At 42.0% G+C, this 21,231-nt stretch overlaps 1 protein-coding gene and 1 long non-coding RNA gene across 5 annotated transcripts in view; one reads left to right on the top strand and one right to left on the bottom strand.

The window, feature by feature from the left end:
- Nucleotides 1-305: 305 nt before the first annotated feature.
- Nucleotides 306-9,772, bottom strand: LOC126044496 (uncharacterized). 4 transcript variants are annotated; one of them, XR_007507687.1, is made up of 4 exons: nt 9,511-9,772; nt 9,295-9,421; nt 7,348-7,494; nt 306-2,440 (listed from the first exon to the last, which is right to left on the bottom strand). It is a non-coding gene; the product is annotated as an uncharacterized LOC126044496 (long non-coding RNA). The 4 variants fall into 4 exon arrangements; XR_007507686.1 differs by lacking the exon at nt 306-2,440 and having other exon boundaries at nt 6,738-7,494; XR_007507688.1 differs by lacking the exons at nt 306-2,440; nt 7,348-7,494 and adding an exon at nt 7,501-8,004.
- A 2,393-nt stretch (nt 9,773-12,165) lies between these two features.
- ARID2 (AT-rich interaction domain 2) overlaps nt 12,166-21,231 on the top strand; it is a 106,314-nt gene continuing 97,248 nt past the window's right edge. Inside the window, exons 1-3 of the mRNA XM_049813624.1 lie at nt 12,166-13,149; nt 13,310-13,403; nt 14,615-14,712. Coding sequence (XP_049669581.1) covers nt 13,058-13,149; nt 13,310-13,403; nt 14,615-14,712 — 284 coding nt within the window. The 5' untranslated portion in view covers nt 12,166-13,057. The remainder of the gene's footprint in view (nt 13,150-13,309; nt 13,404-14,614; nt 14,713-21,231) is intronic.

Below are 21,231 nucleotides of genomic sequence, written 5' to 3' on the forward strand. Positions count from 1 at the left end.
TGTTTGCATAGCTCGTACTTCTCCTTTCATTACAATTAGGCAGGCAGGAGTTCAAACAACAGAACTTTATTGTTCATGTCTGTAAGTTAAATAACCACTGCAAAGTATAAAATGTTTTTAAAACAATACAACAATGTGCAAACCACTGCTAAGTTGTCCTGAAATCGCAGTGTACTTTAAGAAGTGACTGATGTGCAAAGGAAGGAGGCAAGTATCAGCTGCTTGCAATTCTCCCATCTCCTCTCCACACATCCTTATTTCTTGTGTAAGTGGTACATCACGGAGTATGAGGAAGACTGCTTAGGATGGCTGAATTCTGGGATCAAACACTACAAATGTATATACATCCAAACGGTAACTTGTATCTTATATTCAGACAAAAGATTGTATTTTCATATTAACAATCTACTTCTTTCTTCAACCTCTACAAAAATGCTGAAAAGTCATTTTTTAGAGATCAAGATACATATGAAGCATTTTAAAATAGCAAACCCTTACTAAAAATTAATTGGCAACACTGCTGCAGAATATGAACTCAACTGGTGAGTTTCTTTGCAAGTATCTTTACTTACTGTCTTTGAGAAGTGAATTGGCAGAAGCTTTGCCCAATTAATTTTGACATGAGCGAAGCATGATAAAGAGAACTATTTATCAGTACTTAAGTCCTGACTACTTTTATCATCCGTAAGACATTATACAGAATACTAGGACTCTGATTTTGAGAGATGATCCAACATTTTCTGCGGAACACCGCTCAATTCCTGGACTCCAGTTCCAACAGACTTACACGTAGACGCAAACGCCTTTTAGGTATTGAGCTCAGGTCCTGGAAGAAGCTACGGGAGCTGTGACTTGCAGAGCTCCTGTTCTCTGTCTGATACGTGGAGGGCACCAGCACAAAGAACGGCACACTCGGTGAGGCTGGTACAGTGCTGCATTTGATAGTTTACGCTCAAAATGTGCCACCCTAGATAGCTGGCCTGCAGCGGTGTCTCCTCCTGCCACACCCAGGCTCCTCCTATTTACTACTGCTTCCTTTCCAAATGTTAAACTTCCCATAACTTCATTTGCATTTACAAAGATGTGGGGTTTAGTATTTATTGCTACTCCCTATTTAAGATCAGCAAGCTTTACCAAGGCAGTAACAAATTAACCCAAAATATGTTTGGCGATCGGTGGCTTTGCTCTTGCCAATTTTTTAATTTATTCCCAACGTCCAGCGAGCAGTACTCTGCTGTGGCGCTGGACAAAGGGGAAACTTAAGAGAAACTCCTTCATCAGGCAGGACAACCCATTTCCAAGACACCCAGAGAGCTGTGGTCTTGAAGCATGCACGACAGCTTTGTAGAAGGCCAGTGACTGCACAGCATATCATTTGTGGTGGAGTTTTTTCATCTACCAAGGCAGGGGAAGATCTGTCGGACTACCTAAAAGGCCATCTAAAATCCTGCCCATTTTTCCTTCAAAAATTTGCAAACATCACATCCCCTCCACTTCTATGAAAAGATGTTAAAGAATACTGAAGCTGCTTCAATGATTTGTTCAAAAAGTGCCTGTTTCTCTCCAGCTGGCACTGAACCACTTGCAGGCACACAGAAGACGTCAGCTTCCCTGACTTCTATACCTAGGAACTGCAACTTGCCGCTGAAACCAGCAAGAACAAACAAAACCCAACTTTTCCTTTCTGCATCTTCCCTGGGACCAGAAGAGCACCAAAAAGCAGACTTTTGGTGACCCTTCACTATAGCAAATGTTCAGTATAACATCCAAATACCTAGTGGAGTATTTAATGAAGAATTTTGGTTTTTATAGAACAGTATTATTAACTTCAAGCCATAAAACTCTCAATTGTACAGTAACCATGCTTATGAAGATCGTATAAAAGCAACTGGAAAACCTTCCCTCTCCCTCAACCATCGGGTTTGTTTTGTTTTGGAGGTTTTTTTGTGTTTTTCCCCCTACCTCAGATAAGAGGCATGTGACCATGCAGTAGCTCTCTGTGTTCTAATTATATCGCTACAAGACATGTCCCAAACATTTTGTGTGAGAATGGGATGGGGAGAGAGTAAGGACAAATAAAGCAAACAGCTGTGTAAAGCTCTTCTATCATTCTCACACCTAACTGAAACCAGTAGTACCACAATGAGGATAAAAAAGCTCTTAACATTATGCTCACTAGCTCACTATTCATTAGACAGTCCCTTCTTAAAAATTAAACAAATAAGAAAAAAAAAAAAAAAAGATAAATAGCAGGCAGTACTTACTAGGCTAAGCCTTTGTTAGCAGGGAAGCCACCAGAACCCCTTGAGCAGAGATTAGCAAACTAAGTAATCCTTTGGGAATTCTCCCAGGACATCCAGCTGGTTGATGAAACTCTTCCAGTCTTGGACCGTGACCCTCTAACAACAGTTAGGACTGAATGTGGTGATCACAGCTCTGCCTAGCAAAAGGATACAGTTCAGATACTACTGAAGGCTCAGTTAACGTACCTAACGCAACACAATTGCTTCACCTACTCAGAGCCCCAAGCTCATCTGAGGAAGCCAGCACCAAAATCACCACTCTAAGGAATATATTTTACTACTTGGATTACAAGTACAGGATTTGCTACCTTCCCTTCATATACTGACTCTGTACTGAGCAGTGTTGTTCTGAGTAATTAGCATTATATTAGAATGAGCTAAGCATATTACAAGATAGCTGACTTACTGTATTTGAGCCCAGTGTATGGATATTTTGCAATCACATTGCATATAGTGACTATAAATGCAAATAGAGCCAAATAGCTACTAGGATATGTTTTCAGGACTGAATTTCGATAGGACTTCAGGTTCCAAGACACCTTCTAAGAAGAAACAACTGACGATGTGCTTTTTTTTCCAAACTTAAAACTACTTGGGATTAAGTTTTCCAGGCCAGGTGTCTGCCTCCAGCTGATGTTTGAAAAAGAAATTTTCAACAAGAATTTAACTATGAACCTGGGGGAGAAAAAAACTCCCATTTTTACTCAAGTACAGAAAAAGCCCTCTTAATGTACTTGAAAAGGCCTTTACTTTGAAGAGAGAATTTGAAATTTAGTGGGAGAGTAGACTTTGAATCAGGGATATGCCTTTTGGGCAGTTTTCCTATTGAACTTCATGATGAAGCAATCATCTTTTGAATCTCAAGCTGCGGATGCACAGCAAAAAAATAATTACAAAAAAAAAAAAAAAAGCATTAAGAGCTAGGAGCTGGGTTTTCTGAAAATTCCATGGCCTCCACAATGCTGCAGGTTGGTCCTAGCAGAGTTACTCCTACCTGAGGCAGCAGTGAGGACTGCAGTTAAGGCTGGGGCTCCGCTGGACTCCGTGCTCCCTCTTCTGGCACCCAGGCCAGTGCAAAGAGCCAGCAGCAAGCCTCGGGGGAGAGGGGAGGGATGGGTGATGTTGGGAGCTACAGCAAATGCATCCTGTTGGGTGCACCCCATTTCTATTTCTGTCTTTATCGGGGATTTACACACAGCAGCAAGTTTCTCAGAGGGCATTGGTGGCCTCTAAAGAAGCACTTTGCATTTTCCGAGAATTTGACCCTCTGGAAAATAAATGCAGAAATACCAAGCGGTATCTACCATACGTGTACAGCCTTCTTCACTGCAGCTTCTCAGCACTGCAAATGTTTGCAAGAACAGAGCATCACAATAATCTTGCACTAGGAAAACCCTAATAATGCAGACAGGACCACTGAGCATGTACGCTCAAGTTCACGAAAAAGCCTATGGCTGAATTTAACGTGGCTCTGAAGTTATGGCTAGCACTCCTACTGCTGAGCTACCTCTACTCTCAAATAACCTGTAAATTATATCCATTGAAACTGTGCTTTGATTAAATGAAGAACACCCCAAATTAGCAGCCATTCTTGTATTGAATTCCTCTGTGACTTAGCTTTCCCAGAATTACAGTGATGATAATGCTACTAGCTCGGAATTTTGGGAACTCATTTGTAATCATAACTCTAGAAAAGCCTGTAAGAAAATGGAAGGGAAAAAAAAAAAAATCTGTATTCAGATAAACATTTAAACATCATGCAGATACAGAGGCATAACCTCTGGGTTTTTTTTTAATTCAGTGAGCAGTATCAATCTCAAATAAGGATCATGCATTAAAAAAAGTGATCATATAATTAAGGACCATCATAATACACTTGCATGGTGTCACGCAGATGGAAAACTCAATGAGCACTGAATTTTTCCACCTTAATTTTTATATGTTTGTATGGTAATATTTGTATGTAATTATACATAATTTTAATGTTCAGTTGCAGACAGAAACTATTAGACTTTCGTTTAAAGTCAAGAACTCTTTGGCAGATGAAATAAAACATAAAGCGAATGTCTATGTATTTTCTTCTATAAATAAGTAAATTGATCCTGGTATGAACTTGGCCACAGCTAGTTACCCAAACTTTAAAAAAAGATCATTTCAAAACCATCCCTGAAAGCTAAATTAGCAAATTTTGGCAAAAGGAGAGGATTCTTTAGCACAATTCTTAAACAACATGGGGAAACTTGCACTATCAAATAGGTACTATCATTTCTGTATAGTACTGCAAACATGACACAAACACCTGGATTAAGGACACACAACTCCATTTTCCTAAGCGCTAAGCACAACTAATTCCAAAGGAACGCCATGGGGGCTATGTAATAGCTTGGCAACCTCTCGAAGGAAAAACTATGACATTATTTCATTTTCCTAAAGCAAAGTGAAGAATGAGCCCAGACTTATTAAAATAGAGGTAACAGATCAAACACAATATTCTAAGGGTTTCATTCACAGACCAGCTTGCTTTACTTTTATTGCCTTATAAATCGAGCTAAACTTGTAGCATTAAAAAAAATAACCTATTTTGACTTTGTAAACCAACACTAGAGTAACTTGATGAAGGATGAAATGAGACAGGAAGAAGTTTCAGTCCGAGAGACCGTACTGTAAGCTCAGGGCACTGCTATTTATGCTGGGGAACTGACTACAAGCAGCACCCAGTGCAGCATGGGACTTAAGTCACTGGAAGTTTGTGATCAATAAACTGAAATAAAATACTTACAACAAGAAAGCAAGTCTTAAGATTACAAATGAAGTGTGAATAGCTGCAGTACTAACTATTCCTGAATCAGCAAAAGATGGAAACAAAACTGTACAGTAATTGCTTTTGAGGAGATACGTATCTTTAGCAGAAGTCACCTGTGACACTGCTGCAAGCCCCCTAGAGCAGGGGTTGGCCCACCCAAAATCACCAGGTTTTCCTCACTCCCTTGCTTGAGCCCGCATTTTCTCTAATCTCCCTTTTTCCTTCTACAGCAGGACTGCAAGAATTCTTCCAGCTTCTGTACTGTTCTCCAACACATGCAAGGGAGTCTCATAGAGGGAAGAGACCTTTCCCTGGCCTGCAGTTTCCCCACTCCGCACACAAGCTAGATAAGGACAAGGCTAAACAGACTAGTTTGCGTAACGCGTTTTAAAACTGCTACCCTAAATATCCAGAGACTGTACTTTTGCCTCTTGGTAAGGGGTTAGGGGGCTATGTTCACTGTCCTCTAAACAGTATTAGGTACATCTTGGCTCAGAACCACACTGCTCCAGCTCTGTGCATCAGCTGCTCTTAAACACAGTGATCCCTGTGGCTCTGGAAGGCCCAAGATCAAGAATTGATGGAAGATACAGGAACATATATACATTCTATTTCTTCTACTTTTTCCTAACTTTGGTTATTCTCCATTTGCAACAAGACTCTGGGTAAGACTGAACTCATGTTAAGGTTCAAAATTCAGAAATAGTAGCAGCTCAGCCTCATAAACATTTTTATAATATCTGGAGATTAGGAGAGTCATGGATTCCCCCAAGAGCTTCAAAAGCTATCATGTTACTACAAGCAACAGGAACTGATACTTGACTACATTTGATAGCCCTTTATATGTAAACAACCTCAAAAACTGTTTCTCACTAGCTTTTTTCAGTTATGTTAGGCACTACTGTAGTTAAACAGTTTAAGTCCGATGGTTTAAGTGCAATTTTCACGTTAGGTGTTCCATCAGCATTTGACCAACGCAGTTGAGATTTTTTTTCCTTTCAGTTACTCTGAAAATAGACATACTTCCTCTTATCTGGGCAACACAACAGCAATGCAATGCTGCTCATCTATCAGCAGTCTGTAAGACCTGCGCATTAAGTAGATCACCAACAGACAGACTGAGAATCATAATTAAACAACAACAGATTTTCTCCTTTCAAAAGTGGATCTGTGGGTATTTGTGTGTTTTCACTGCTTTTAAGTACTTGATTTGCTTGGGCAATTTCAACACATTAGTTAGTTTAGATGTTATTTAATGAGTATTTCCTTCATTTACTACTTAAGTTTTCAGAAAAGTTTTTGCAGCATGTATTATATTGAAATGCACAAATTGTCACATGTATTGTCTGTCCACACATTCACAGTTGCACAAACTACTTCCCTTTTCATTTATGCCTATATAAAAGTTAACTAAGGCAACCGCTTACTCAGAGAAATTTCTACGTATTTTTAGCTACTGTTGACTGCCATTCAAATTGATAAAAATATAAAGATGAGACAGTGCTACGTGACAAGCAAATATTGCTGGCAAATCTGCAATACTGAGAACTCTACTAGTAGCATTTTGCCACTTAGACTTCTAACAGACACTATGAAGTTACTAGGTTTGGTTTTGATTTAAGTTAACTAGACCTTCCCCACCCGTGTGTGATACCATCATTCTTACTCTACAAAAACCCTTGAAGTTTGAACCAAATTTAACCTTATCATTTCTGTATTTCTGAGCATGGTTCCTTTTTAACATTCAGAAGAATTCTCTCAGTTTTGCATCTCAATCAAACTTTCACACATCCAACCAGAAACATGAATCACACTAGTGCTATTTCAGGGAACATGTACAGCTATAGTGGCAGGGGAAGTATGCCATCCACCATATCACACAAACACAGAGATAATCACAAAGTAATGCTTGAATCGGGTAATTTACTAAGGGCAAATATGGTTTTTTTTTTCTTTTTAAAAAACTTGCATGGGTTTGTGACTTCTGTGCTGCAGACCAATGCTTAGAACCTCAAAACATTTTCCGCCATTAAGGCCTGCATCTGCCTTATAGGTATGATAACTTAAGAAACGCAGCAAATATTTTTCACCTGTAAGAAAAAGATGAATTTGATAATCTCTCTAAACTTACTGTTCAAGTCTTGCCAACCCCAAGTGTTCAGAACACATAAGTCAGGACCTACAGAAGAATTAAGATTTCAAAAGCACTGCAGTTTTGAAATCAAGTGGGAGTGCACTTACATATTTATTTTTACTTCTTCTTCAGTTGCATTTAGGGTTTTCCTGCTTCATGTTTCATACTTCATTGCACAACTGAGAAACCCTCAACTTTGAAGTGCTTTTAATTTAGAGTTTAGATGATCATAAAATTGATTCTGAGAGGTGGACCTTTGTGAAGAATGGCAAGTATTAGAAAATTACAATAATTACAGGTAACATTTTTTAAAGTGTTTAACCAATTTACTTGAGTATGAACAACAGCATTTATGTAGCTCATTTTTCCTTCTGTTTTATTTCCTAAGTAGCAATACCATAAAAATAAAGTTGAAATGAGGAAGGCACACGACACTTTAGGAGATTTAGGAGGGAAGTATCATAAGTCATTTAAGTAAACAAGAAGTTGGTTCTTTTCAATGTAAAAGCTTTTTTGTCTTTTTTAAAGATTATCTAAACCAAGCCTGCTGGGGTAGTTAAGTTCTACTAACTGTAGTGGAAATTCTGTCCAAGTGTGCAGAAGTAGCCTGTAATACTGTACATCTGCTTTCCCACCTTTGCTGTACTGTTTAGCATTTCCTTTCATGCATAAGACCTTTAATTTATGATTTAATACTGCACCACTGAAGACTAGCCACTTACCATCTATACAACGTAGCAGCATCTTTAAAAGAAGCTAGCACACTGAAACATAATAAAGAATTTTTAAAAATTATTCAGTAACAAGGGGTAGGACTAATACCTTGCTAAGTAAATGCCCCTTGTCGAAGCATACATTTGTCACAGCAATCTACGCAAACACTGAAGTCTTTAGCCTAACATATGCAGTTAATTCCAACACCTCAACATTTTTTAATAAAAACGGTTGAAATGAATGTCACTAAAATCTACCACTGGCTTTCTGACCCTTTCTCCTCTACCAGATGCTGCTCATCCCATAATTCTTGTGTTTATTTTCAGGCTGCACGTATATTATACGCTACTGTCTGCAGTCTTAACAGTGAATTGGCTGTCTTCTCTAGCCCATCTAACAGGCTGCATTTTCTAAAAACACATATATATACACACAGGCACATACACACAAACAAATAAAACACACTAACTTGAGTTTCTAAGGATTTACAGTTTAATGTAAGTAGCATACAGCTAGTGATACTAGTTAGTTACTCTGATCAAAACGTAATGTTGCCACAAGTCAAGAGCAGCACAAGCAGAAATGAAAATGGAAATGAGCAAGAGTATTTCACCCACCAGAAAGCAAATGCAGAGTTAGTGGCACACTGACAAGAGCAATTGTGGCCTGCTCTCTGGATAGCAGCAGTTTGGCACATCGGTAATAAGCCCCAAATTTCATATTAAAGATTCAAGAAAAAAGTTTGAAACTGCAACACAAGATACAGCTATTACAACACAAGATTCACTTAGCACAGTGATACTTAAAAAAAAAAAAGCAGCCAACACACACACACACACAAAAAACCAAAACAAAACCACCCAACCACTACTGAATAGTGACAATTCAGTTACTGGATCTGCACTGCCTGTCTGCAAGAATGCTCATTCCACACATAACATTTACACATCAAAATTAATTGTATATAGTAACTTTTATAAGCAGTTTATAATAGCACAGGTTTTATTTTACAATTTAAATAAAGGCAAATTGCATTGACAGGTACTATTACAGAGATCAGTAAAAGGAATATTTTTTTTTTTTTCCTAAATAGCAAGACTTTTTTCCCTTTTCCCCTGCATTTAATCTTGGGACTCTTTAATATGCAACAAGAGATTCTTTTGGCATTCTTAAGTATCAACGTAATTTTGGTATATTTAAAAATTATCACTTCCACCAGAAACAGGTCATCACCTTTATTTAACACCATTAAAATGCATGCGTATTAAGACAGATAAATCAGGAGGAAGAAAAAAAAAAAAAAAAAAGAAAAAGCCTTAACTCGCAAGCTCTTTCTCTACCTCAAAAAGAGAGGGGAACCCCCGTCAGTATAGAACCAACAAAACCGGTGGTGTAACACTAGCATCAGCTTCGCGACCTTCTCCTGGGGGATCACCAACTACTTCAGCTGTAAGGTGAAGAACCGAGCTATAAGAACCAAGACATCGTTAATGTAAAACAGCAATTACTCTCAAGCTGGCATCACAAGATCAGAGTCCAATACAGACATTTTGTACCTTGGTGCTGGATAGTGTTACTTGAAGCATCAGCCTAATAGCCGGTTTATTCATAAGGCACGCACTAAAATGAAACAAACAGTAATTAAGTGCTGGCGGTGACCTAGTTAGCTACATAAGGAGCTAGGTCGTCCTGTCATTCATTACAGGTTCGCCGGAACCCCACAGCCACGGTCCCCTCCGCCCGGGCTGCGCGGCAGGGCGAGAGCGGGGAGCGGCACCTCTCGCCCGGCCAGCCCCGGGCTCCCGCCGCCCGCCCGCCCGCCCTCCCGCCCGGCCCTGCGCCGCCGCCGCCGCCGGCGGCGGCCTCTCCCCCAGCCACCCCCCCGCCTCCGGAGCCCTCGGATCTGGGCCCCGGCGAGCGGCGGAGCCGGCGCGGGCAGCGCCAAGGCCGCCTGCCTTCGCCTTCCCCTCCCTCCCTCCCCCGCCCCGCCGCAGCTCCGGCAGCTCCGCGCTGGGATAAGGCAGCCTCTGACTCGCTCGCTGCTCGCGTCCCCCTTCACCTCCCTCTTCTCCCTCCCCCAACGCGCACACTTGATAGAAAGTCTCCTCTCGGCGGCGGGAGGGCGGTGAAATCCTTCGCTCTCCTCCCTCCGCTCTCTGTAACGCGAACGAGCCGCCGCCTTCTGTTCCTCAGCCTTGGCCAAGTCGGCGTTTTGTTGACAGGCTCTGCCGGGCACAAAATGGGGCTGCCGCTTCCATGGGCGCCGCCATTTTGTGAGGAGCCGCCGCGCTAGCTCTAGCCGCAGCCTCAGTAGCGGCGGCAACGGCGGCCCCAGGCGCGCCGGAGCGGCGGCCGGGGTCTGTGTAATGGTTGAATAAAGTGACCCCCTCTAGGGAATCCCCAGCTGACAGTTACGTAAGGGACCGTGCGCAATTGCTGTGCTTAGCATGGAAACCCACCTAGCCCTGCTACGCAATTTGCCTATCCTCCCCTCTGCCTCCCGCTCGCCCTTCCACACGGCGCCCGGGCGAGGAATGTGACTCACCTCTGCCGACCGCCCCTCGCGGAGGGGAGACCCCCTGCTTTTAAGGAATTTTAAGGCATGATTAAAAACCACCGCCCTCCTGCGAAAGGAAGGCTTAGCTCTGTGTGTCTGAAAGAGCGATCTAGCCCCTCCATCGCCGGTTTTAAACCTCCCTCATTCGTATTATCCGGGCTGTGGGAGTCTTGGGCATACTGTTGCTGAAATAGCAGAAACTCAGGAGTGCCACAGAACACGAGCTGCAGACCAGGATCTGCTGCAGGTCTAATTTTAGGGGGAGGGGGGGGGACTCTTAATGCTACAGCGAGTAAGACGCTATGCATTCCTTACACTGAAATCCACACACCGCCACTCCATCCACACAGAGAGGGCGACTTTCAAGACAGAGTATTAATTTGAAACCGAGGGATTTCTCCCCCTCCCCCCCCGCCCCGGCCAAGAAGTGTGAGCCCAGGGCAAATCTTACCAAGCATCTTACTATATCTCTGTCTCTATGGCTATATTCAAGCTGAAACAGCACTCAAGTCAAAAGGAAAAAAAATAAATTCTTTGTAAAAAAAAATGTTTTATTTTCTGAAGTTAGTACATGGAGTAGAAAGAAATTATAGTTTTGCCTCTTTAAGTGCTCATTTGGGGCCATAATGTGCCATTGATTTTAAAACACAGCTCCTTACTGACTTTAATGAGGAGTTCTGCTTAAAAAAAACAAAAACTAAAGGCCCGATCTGGCCTTGGATTTCAATGTATTGGTTGCGAGGGGCAAATGTTCCTCCAGTCTCTTAAACTGGAGCAAGCGCTCACCTGCGGCTCTGTTTGCTTGCCAGGGAAGGACAAATGCCCACCTGGGTCGCCGCTTGCTCTACCTGAGGAGCAAAGGTTCGACAGAAGGTGCTGACCACCACACGGGCCCTTCCTCGCTCCCGTTTACCCCAGGCGGCACCGGACCCCGCCGTGGTCGGCGTGCAGGTCTTCTCCTGGGCTCCCGTGTGGAAAACACGTCAGGAGGCAAGCGCTCGCCAACACCGTACACGCCGCAGGCAGTGGGGAAAGGGGCCTGCAGTGCCATGGGGGGCTACTGCCCATCCAGGGTGAGGGCCAAGACCTTCTCCCTTCATTAATTTTATGCTGCATGTTCCATTCATCAATATACGGAAATATATAGGCTGGTTAGAGCGAGCACAGCAGTCCTAAAGGACTTCAGTTACAGGCCGCAGGATCTCCAGGAGGAAAAAAAAAAATATAAAAAATTTATGGAGCGAGCCAGAGCTCAGGCCCCTGCTGGCAAACCTCTCCAGGGCACCCCCTACTCGGTAAAACGCTCGGCATTCTCCTTCGGGGAGTTTTCAACACCTCACGCCTCGAAATGAGGGGTTCCTGCCGCCCCCCCCCCCCCCCGCCCCCGCCCCCGCCGTGCCATCCGGGGCGACTTCCTGCCCTTGGAAACACCTCAGGCCGGGGGACTCGGAAAGTTTTTCAAAAGTCCAAATCCACCAGTGCCCCCTTCGGTTGTTGTTTTCTCTCCCCTTGAACTCAGGGCGTTGGGTTTAGTCCAATTAAAAAATTCGGCCCCGCTTTCCAAAATCCACCTTTCCTGCCCTTCCCCTCCCCCCCCCGCCCCCCCCCCACTCCCCCCCCCCCCCCCCGCCGTCAGCCAGCGGAGAGAGGCCGATCGGTTGCGAGCCTGGCAAGGGAAGGCCCTTTCCCCGGCCCCTAGCCCCGGAACAACCGGTAGTAGCCGTTTTTTTCCTCCCCTCTTCTCCTTCTCCCTCGCCTCTTTCCGCCCGGCTTTGTGTGAAGTTTGCGGCACATTGCAGATGAGCCCTTAGCGGCGAGAGGAGCCTATTGTTCCCCGCCAGGAACTGCTTGCTGGGGCTGTGCTGGCTTTTGCCTTTAGAGCTGCCTTCTGCAGTACCGCGAGAGGCCTCCGGGGTCCGCTGTGTTGCGCTCTCGTCCAGGCAGAAGCACGGCGGCCTCAGATCTTTTTGTCTGAGAGAGAAGAGAAGTGAATCCCGCTGCCGCCGCCACCGCCGCCGCCGCCGCTGCCGTAGCTGTACAGTGTGTGTGTGTGAGAGAGCGAGCGAGGGAGCGAGCGAGCGAGGGAGAGGGAGATCGCATGGAGCCGCGGCTGTAACACACACACACTGTCAATACCTCACTCCGGCTCCCCCCCCCACCCCACCACAACAGTAACCCAATTCATTGTGTGATCCAGCAGCACCATGTTGAGTCTCATGTGCAGGCTGGATCGGTTGGGTTTGTGGTGCTGAGAGAGGCAGCAGCAGCGGGAGGAGGAATTACTGAGAGGTGCCCCTCTCCCTCCCTGTCTCTTTGCCTGTGTGTTGTGTGGAGACAGGACTCGCAATTACCACACTCTCTGGGCTCCCTTATTCCTTTTAAACTTTTTTTTAAACAAGCCCCTCTCCATGGCTGATCCCCGGCCGAGCACGGGCACCTGGGTCTCTTAAAGACAAGGAGGAGCCGGGGATTGTTGTTGTTGTTGTCGGCCGTTTTTTTTTTTCAAATTGGATTTTTTTTTTACGAGAACCTTTTTTAATACAAAAATGGCAAATTCGACGGGTAAAAACCACGCAGACCAGCGGAGAAAGGGACTCGCTTTCCTGGACGAGCTGCGGCAGTTTCACCACAGCAGAGGGTGAGGAAAATGGGGAGATGGAACGGGAGGGGGGGAGGCTTTTAAACCGACCAGATCCAACTTCCAGCCCCTTCCCTGAAGGACACGGCAGCCCCAGCGAGGGGAGAAAAGGGGGCAGAGCTGACAAGTTGTGGTGTTTTGTGTGTATCTCCTTTGGCAGGTCTCCTTTTAAGAAGATCCCCGTGGTGGGTGGGAAGGAGCTGGATCTTCACGCTCTCTATACCAGAGTCACCACTTTAGGCGGATTTGGGAAGGTGAGTGGAAGTTTTAATTTGGGTTTCCCTCCCACTAACCTCTTCCCAAAAGTCTCCTCTGACCCCCGGGGGCGGCGGGGGGAGCCGGGGTGGCCGGGAACCGTCCTATTTAAAGCCGGTTAGAGGAGGTGGGGGGTGGAAGAAGGAAGCGAGCAGACAGGCAGGTTGGTGGCTTGGCCTTGTCGGCGGAGCGATGAAGGGGGATCCGGGGGTACGGCGCACACCCCGCTCCTGCCTCCCCCGCCTCCGCCGGAGCCCCTGGCCCCTGCCCCCCTTCCCCGGGAGAAGGCGAGGAGGGAGCAGAGAGCTCCGGTCGGCGAGAGGCAGTTTTCTTTTCGCTTGTGCTGGCAGCTCTTGTGTGTGTGTGTGTCTCTCCCTCTCGCAGAGGGAGAGAGACAGAGAGGAGAGAGTCTGAGCGCAGTTTTAGTGCAACTCAAAATTAGCGGGCATGTTTAACATCGATAATCGGCACGGAGCATGGGCTAGGAAACGATCCTCGCAGCCGGGGGGGGGCCGGGCGCTGCCCTCCGAGCCCTTCCCGCAGAAAAATAACAAAAGGGGCACCCAAGACGGTGTGTAATCAAATAGCCATCTTTAGGCTTCAAGGCTAGGGACAGAAATGTAGGCCTCAAAAGAAAGGCCTCTCTGTGTCTGTGGATCTGTCTCGGGGGGACCCCCCGGGACGGCTCCCCCGCGCCCCGGAGGCCAGGGGGCGCCCCCGCCAAGACTTCCCCGCATTATTTTAAACTTCTTTGGGTTTTTAACGGACCGCGTTAGGATTTAAAAGGGGGCGACAGAGGGACTCCCGATTGGTTATTGTCCAGGCAGTAAAAACAAAAACAAACAAACCCCAAAACAATACAAACCCTCCCGGCCCTGTCCCGTGTCCGTCGTGGCCCCGGCTCCGTCCCCGTACCCACCCCCCACCCCCCCCCCCGGAAAGAAAAAAAAAAAAAAATCCATATAAATATCTATCTAAAAAAATAAATAAAGTGGAACACCGGTGAGAAGCGGGATTATTCCCGAAGGGGAAATACTACCGACTGTCAGTGAAACACACAGTCCTAAATCCCATCTACATTCGTGTTTATTTTCTTTTTATATCTTCATCTGCTTGCTTCGTGGCAGCCTGTGGGTTTTCGCGATGTTCGCTGTCGACGACATGTTTATGTGTACGTTGTGTATCTCGGCCTGTGTGTTGTTTTTGACAGGTATCAGAGAAGAATCAGTGGGGAGAAATTGTAGAGGAGTTTAACTTTCCCAGAAGTTGTTCTAACGCTGCCTTCGCTTTAAAACAGTATTACTTGCGGTGAGTGCTATCAAGCTGTTGCAGTGGTATTTTTGAGTGTGGGATTCTATTTGCTTTTCAGTGTGTGCAATAATAAAAATATCCCTACTCTTAAAAAATGCTGTAAAATAAAGCAGAAGGAACTTGTAATTCCTTGCTGGCCTGGTGCAGTGATCAGTTAAAGGTAATTCTGTTTTCTAGTTATTTTATTTGTATTTTACATCTGCAAGCCTTAAACTTTGAAGGGATCCCAAGTATATAAACAATATATGTCAGAGCCATTTTTATTGATTGTTTTAGAACGACGGTGCTAAAGGACTCTTACTAAGACGTGTTATTGTAGTTACAGAAACTTAGGTTAATATTTGGAGGACTGAAAGGTGTTGGTATATGTGAACTTGTTTACTGCTCAGTGGGGTCAGACATTGAATGAAAATGCATCTGCAGGAAGGGTAGACTGCTTTGGATAAATTACATTGTTATTGTTACCAATTACTAGCAGCATACATTTTTTTTTTTTTTTTATTTTAGAGTACAAAAAGCTAAATAATTTTTTTCCCTGTCACTTGAAAAATAGTAGGTTTCTGCAGTTTTAAAAAACAAGATTACATTCCTTGAAATGATACAAGTTATTTTTTGTGATGCAGATTATTTTTTTTAATGCAGCATGGAGTTCATACTGAATATTTTAAATCTCTGTGTGTGGTACTGTTCAGTTACTAGATGACTTTTAAAAAAAATATTTTTTATTAACTTCTGGTGATTATTCTTTGTGTGAAAGCTTTTAAAATTATTGCATATATAGTGTTTTTAGATGCTATATGTAGACAATTACATTTCATTTAGAATAAAGTTTTATGTACGTTGGTTAAGGAATGTAATTTTCTGTTTCTGAATTGCATAAATGATATTTTTCATTGCAATTAACGATAATACAGGTGTGCACTATGTACAAAAGATGTATGGGCTTTTGGACTTCTGTTTTGGTGATCTGAGTACACACAAGCTTTATCTGCCTCTAGTTTGGCCTTCTGAATTAGGAAATGCAGTAATTGTACAGGTGCACTTTCTATTGGTTGTCCTAGATTGACTTCCAGCTTGAAGCTGTAGAGTTCATAGCACAGTGGAACAGTTATTGAGTTACAGTGATGTCTGGAAAAACCTTAGTCAGGTATCTGTAGTTACTGAATTTTTCTTTTTTTGGTGGTGACATATGTTTGCTTTAAGATCCAGACCAAGAAAATAAATTACCATTGTTAATAGCTCTAGCAAAGTTTATGGTTGCTAGCAGGCCTAGGAATGAAGTGGGAAGCTCACTTTAGGATGTCCTTCTCTGTTGGTGGTTTTGGTTTTTTTTTTTTTGGTTTTTTTTTCCCCCCCCTCTACTGTATAGCATTGAGATAGTGTTGCTGAAGATTTGTTGGATCACACAAAGCAGTTTTTTGCTTTTTAAGTTTTTCTGTTGGACCATGTAGTCTATTGCTTGGCTTGATTTTACATATAATTTGCAAAAAGACAGTTTTTTGGTTTTTGCCCTTTCCTTTTTATTTCCATATTCTGTAAGTGTTTGAGTGGCCTAACTTTTTGCAGTAGAAGGTTGTATGTCATTTGTGTTTTATATGCTGTGACAGTTAACACAATTAATGTTAATTTAGCCTTCTAATGACTATGAATTTTTAATAAGATACTACTTTTTAATTTAGAATCAGACATACAAAAATGTTATTTTTATTATTAGCACGCTGGTATTGACATTATTTAAAATATCGTTGCTGAAAATATGTGTAAATGATTACATACAAATAATTGAAAGGTTTTTTTATTTATTTGGAATTTAGAAAAAAAAGTTGATAAACAGTTAAGATGAAGAATCTTTAAAAATGTCTGTTTTATCATAATCTCTGTGATTTACTTAGGCCATTCTGAAATAAACTGTCAAGGTTGTTGGTTTTGGGGTGGATTGGTTTCTAGTGGTTGGAGTTTTTTTGGGATGGGGGTTTTTTTGTTTGTTTTGTTTTTTCTAAATTACTGCTTTACTCACTGTTGCTTCTCACGTAATCTAAGTTTGATGTGAACTGTTTCCCAGTGGAGTTCACCTCCTTACATGTGCAGTAATAAGACTGTATTTACACATGTATCTTTGCTAGGTTGACGTTCGTTTAGCTGTAGCCTTAAAAGGTTTTGGGGGGGGAATTTGGTTATAGGGAAAGAAAAAAAATGCTCTACTGATAAATTTGTAAAAAGGGTCTTGTTTATCTGTGTTGAAGAACATAACCTGACATTTCTTATAGGGCTAGATTTTCATGAACTGCTGAGCAATTACCCTTGGAAAAAAAATGTTCCTCTTGAGTCTCAAGTATGACTATAATCTTGGCCTCACTATTGTAATGACTTTGCAAACAAAGCCAAACAAACTGAGGCCTATCAACTTCTATATATTTTTTTTATCCAATTATATGTTGTGTGTCATGTAAAGTGAGGGACCTGCATGGCAGATGGGACCCTGTTGAATTCAGAGGCATTCAGTGGTGTGCACCTACAGGAATACATTTGCAGATTTGGATTTGTGACGGTTTGTGATGAAAGTTGCTTCTTTTCTACTAAACATCTGGCATACCATGTTCACTGAGATAAGATCTCAAGCTACATGGACCACTTGCTCGTTTTGCTGTGTTATTTCCAATAGTGCTGTAATTTTTGACTTAAAATTACTGTGTAAATAATTTAGAAAGTTGAATTGTTTGTGTGACGTCAGTAGTCCTGTTGGCTTGATCAAACTGAATGTTTTACAAAACATTCATCAGGTTATGTTTTTTCTAGGCAGTTGTGAGGTGTGTCTTTTTTGTTTAAATAACTTTTTCAGTTTGACTGCTGTGGAATTTTGCTAGCTGCCTTTGGGAATGTATGTTAGGCTTCATTAAAGGTGTGAATTTTTTAAACTTATGATATAATTCTGATAGGCTTTATGATAGGTGATATTTGAATACATGATAGACAATCCTATCTACCCCTTCTCTCTTGAACTTCCCTCTTTTTTTCTTTCACTGGAAAAAGTTGTTTATAATAGGGAAGGTCTGAACCATTCAAACTTTGTGCCTGTGTTGCTTTGAGCTGTCTGACAGGTGAAGTAATTTATGCATTGTGGGTCTTAGTGAGCAGTCAAAAGCCACAGTGCCGATAACCATTGATAGACTGTACTTGTTAATGTAGTTCTGTAAGGCTCTACAGCATCAGAGAGTGTAATTCCCTTGGATGTAGTGCAAATTAGATGTTTCATCTCAATTGAGGTGAATTAGTAAAGCATTTTCTAAATGCTCCTCTAAAGATTATTTTATAATGTTAATGAAAATATTTTAATATGGGCTAATAAATGTAAATGTCAGTAATGTGGGCATGCTTTTACATTTTTGTTAGTTGGTAAACACACAGTAGGTGAAAAGAAAGTTAACATGAAATATAGCCTGTTTTTTGTGTTAATGGTTGATTAGGTTACAGCCCTACAAAGAATTGGGCTGATGTGGCCTCATATGTTAGTATAAGGTTCTGTTGGTTTTCATGTGAGCCTAAGCAATACATTTATTTCTGTTGTGGGTCTTCATCTATTCTTGGAGAGTGAGAGACCTTGTAAACTAAATGTGCAAATGAAGTGTGCCTAACTGAATTAAAGATCAGTTTGCTTTTAAAAGGTATTTATCTGCATTAGGAGAAATTATGTGAAAGGACTAAGTGTAAGGTAAATTAAGTTTAAGTCTCAGTTCTGCAGAGAATTTCTGAAAGGTGGGAAGCAGGTGTGTATTGTAAGCTTCCGGTAAAGGCAGCAGAAAGGGGTTCATACTAGTTAAAGGTGAATAAAAATTCGCTGTTGTAAATATTGGGGAGGTGAGGGGAAGTCAAGCAGAGAGGAAAGAGGTCAGCTCATAAATGAGAAGTTGCATAAAGTTATTGTAAAGACAAGCCATTATGCTGAATTTCCTGGAATTCCTTATATAGGAGGATGAAAAAGTGTGAGCAGTTAAAAATCAGGACCATATAAAATAGTTATGGACAACAAATAGAGGGGGTTCTTGAAAGATCTGAAGAGATTTATAAGTCATTTGTTCTTCAAGAAGCTACTAAGAAATTGAATAATAGTACTGATTTCTTTAAAAAAAAGGGGGGGGGGGAGGGGAAAAAAAAAGGCATGAGCTGAAGAACTAGATAAATTTAAGGGATTCTGTTCCTAGCAAAATAATGGCAGAAATATTAGGGAAACAATAATAAGCAGCCTGGAATTTTCCAAGCAAAATTACTTTAAAATAGTTGTCTTTGTTATTCTTGCTCAGTGTTTAAAATTAGGATCTGATACTGCAACAGCATCTGCACACAGGTCAGTGAGTATGGAGAAGTACAGGACTGGCTTGCTTGCCAGATCTGATTGCAGGTTCAAGGCCCCAGTGGATGAAGAGAAGGTTGTAACTGTAGTAATATTTTGCATATTTTCTAAAATTCAAATGCATCTCAAAGTCTCTCATTGACAAATTATTTATGTATATGGGTAGTAATCCGAATGAAAAATTGGTTGAGGGACCATAAACAAAAATAGAACAAAGTATTAAGAATAGTTTTGGTGAGTCACAGCAGTTTTAGGTGCTAAACCAGTAACGTTAGTGCTTACATACGCACATGGTGGTACAAGTTTAGCCATTTTAGGCATATTTACTGTCTGGATTGATTAACTTTACGAGAAGGTGAATAGCACACTTGCGACATTAGCAGACAGTGTTAGTGGGAAGAGTTAAACACAAGTCAGGGCAGAAAAGAAAAGGTTATCTAAAGAAATAAGGCACATTGTTGGAAAGTACAAATGAGATTTAGTTTGGAAAATGCAAGCTAAAACAGTTGAGGGACAGTAATCCAAAACAGGTATTCATTGTGAGGGAATAACCTGGAAAGCAGTATTGCTGAAAAAGGGATAGGAGTGATACCATGGGCCTGATAATCCTGTCAGTTGTGTGCACCCAACTCCCTTTCATATGAAAGGGATTTGTGCATGCTTCTGACAGGAAGAACAATTTGCAATATGATATATAGACTTTGTAAAAATCAGAGTGAGTTTAGGTTGTATCCGCAGATGCATTGAACGAGGGGCAGATGAGGTTTTGTATGAGATTGTGTGACTGTATTTCAAGTACTGTTTTACTTTCAGAGCCTTTGCAACAGGTGGGGCAACTTAATAGAAGCTTAGAGAAGAGCAACAAAATGTTAAGAAGGCTGAAGGGACTAATTGATTTTAAAAAAGATTTGAGAAGTAAGTATGTTTTGCTTGGCTAAATCAACATTTTGGGTGAGAAGGGGAAATGGTATCTTGCAAGCATTTTGAAGGGCCTAAATACTTTAAAAAGGAGATGATTTTAAACAAAAAAAAAAGAGGCTGTGTTAACGTGTAAGCTGAGATGAAACCGAGGGAGAAAATTCAGAGCAGATAGCAGCACAAAAACCGCTGAGATACACCTGTATACCTTCTGAATAGTATGCCAAGGGGAGTAGGGTCATTCAGAACTAGCCTGGTCAGGACACTAACACATGTGCAACAGGTCGTGAGACAGGACTGGCAGAGAAATGGGCCAGATGACCTTACAAGTTCTGTCCATCCTTGAATAACACTACAAGGAAGGTTCTCATCTTGCATAGCTACAGACTTTCATTGCAACACTGCAGACTTTACCTGCGGAATCTGTTGTGCTTAATTTTGTCACAAATCCTGCAGTCATTGGCAAGACAGGAAACAAATAAATGGATGACATTTTAATGATTACTTTTAAAAATTATTTTTCCCCCTTCAAGATAAGAATTGTAATGCATGTTTCAGTCAGACATTTGAGGCCTTGCTTTTAAGTCTGAAGTGAATATTTTACATAGTTGGAGGGGGAATTTTGTTTTAGTTGTACTGTAATCATACAGTCAACATATTCACGATCAAGGCTAGTTACCGTTCATGCTATAAAGCTTTATTCAGGGGAATTAAATATGTTGGTTGTTAAAATCTTAAAATGCCTGTCAATTAGAAGTTAGTTATTTGGATGGATGTTGTCTTGTCAGTTGCTTGGAATCTGCTCAAAAGAAAACAGAACTTTAATAATACAAAATTTTCATTAGGCCTCTTCTGAGGAGAGCGAGCAGCAGGTGAAAGGAAGCATAGCCACCTTAAAATTGCTCTTTCTTAGACTTATGTTGTGATACTAGTAACTGTGCAGATGAGTTTGGCGTCTGTCAAAGTTTCTGAGCTCCTTCACCCTCCTTCAGAGGGTAAACTCCTTTTTACTGCAGAAAATACAGTGAACAATTAGTGCGATGAATGTTAACGTATTTTCTCTTCCTGATTATTTTTCTGTAAGCTTTTTGTTAGAAATGACCTAAATCACTGCTGCTGAGCTGAAATACATTGGTTTATTTCGGGACAGGTAAATGTTGTTCTTCAGTTTTAATACAGAATTCTGATTGTTTAACTTGAAAGCTTATCTGGACAGATGTCAGAACTAATAACCTACAAAGAGCAAGTTT

The sequence above is a fragment of the Accipiter gentilis genome, chromosome 11 (assembly GCF_929443795.1).
Source record: "Accipiter gentilis chromosome 11, bAccGen1.1, whole genome shotgun sequence".
Classification (NCBI taxonomy): domain Eukaryota; kingdom Metazoa; phylum Chordata; class Aves; order Accipitriformes; family Accipitridae; genus Astur; species Astur gentilis.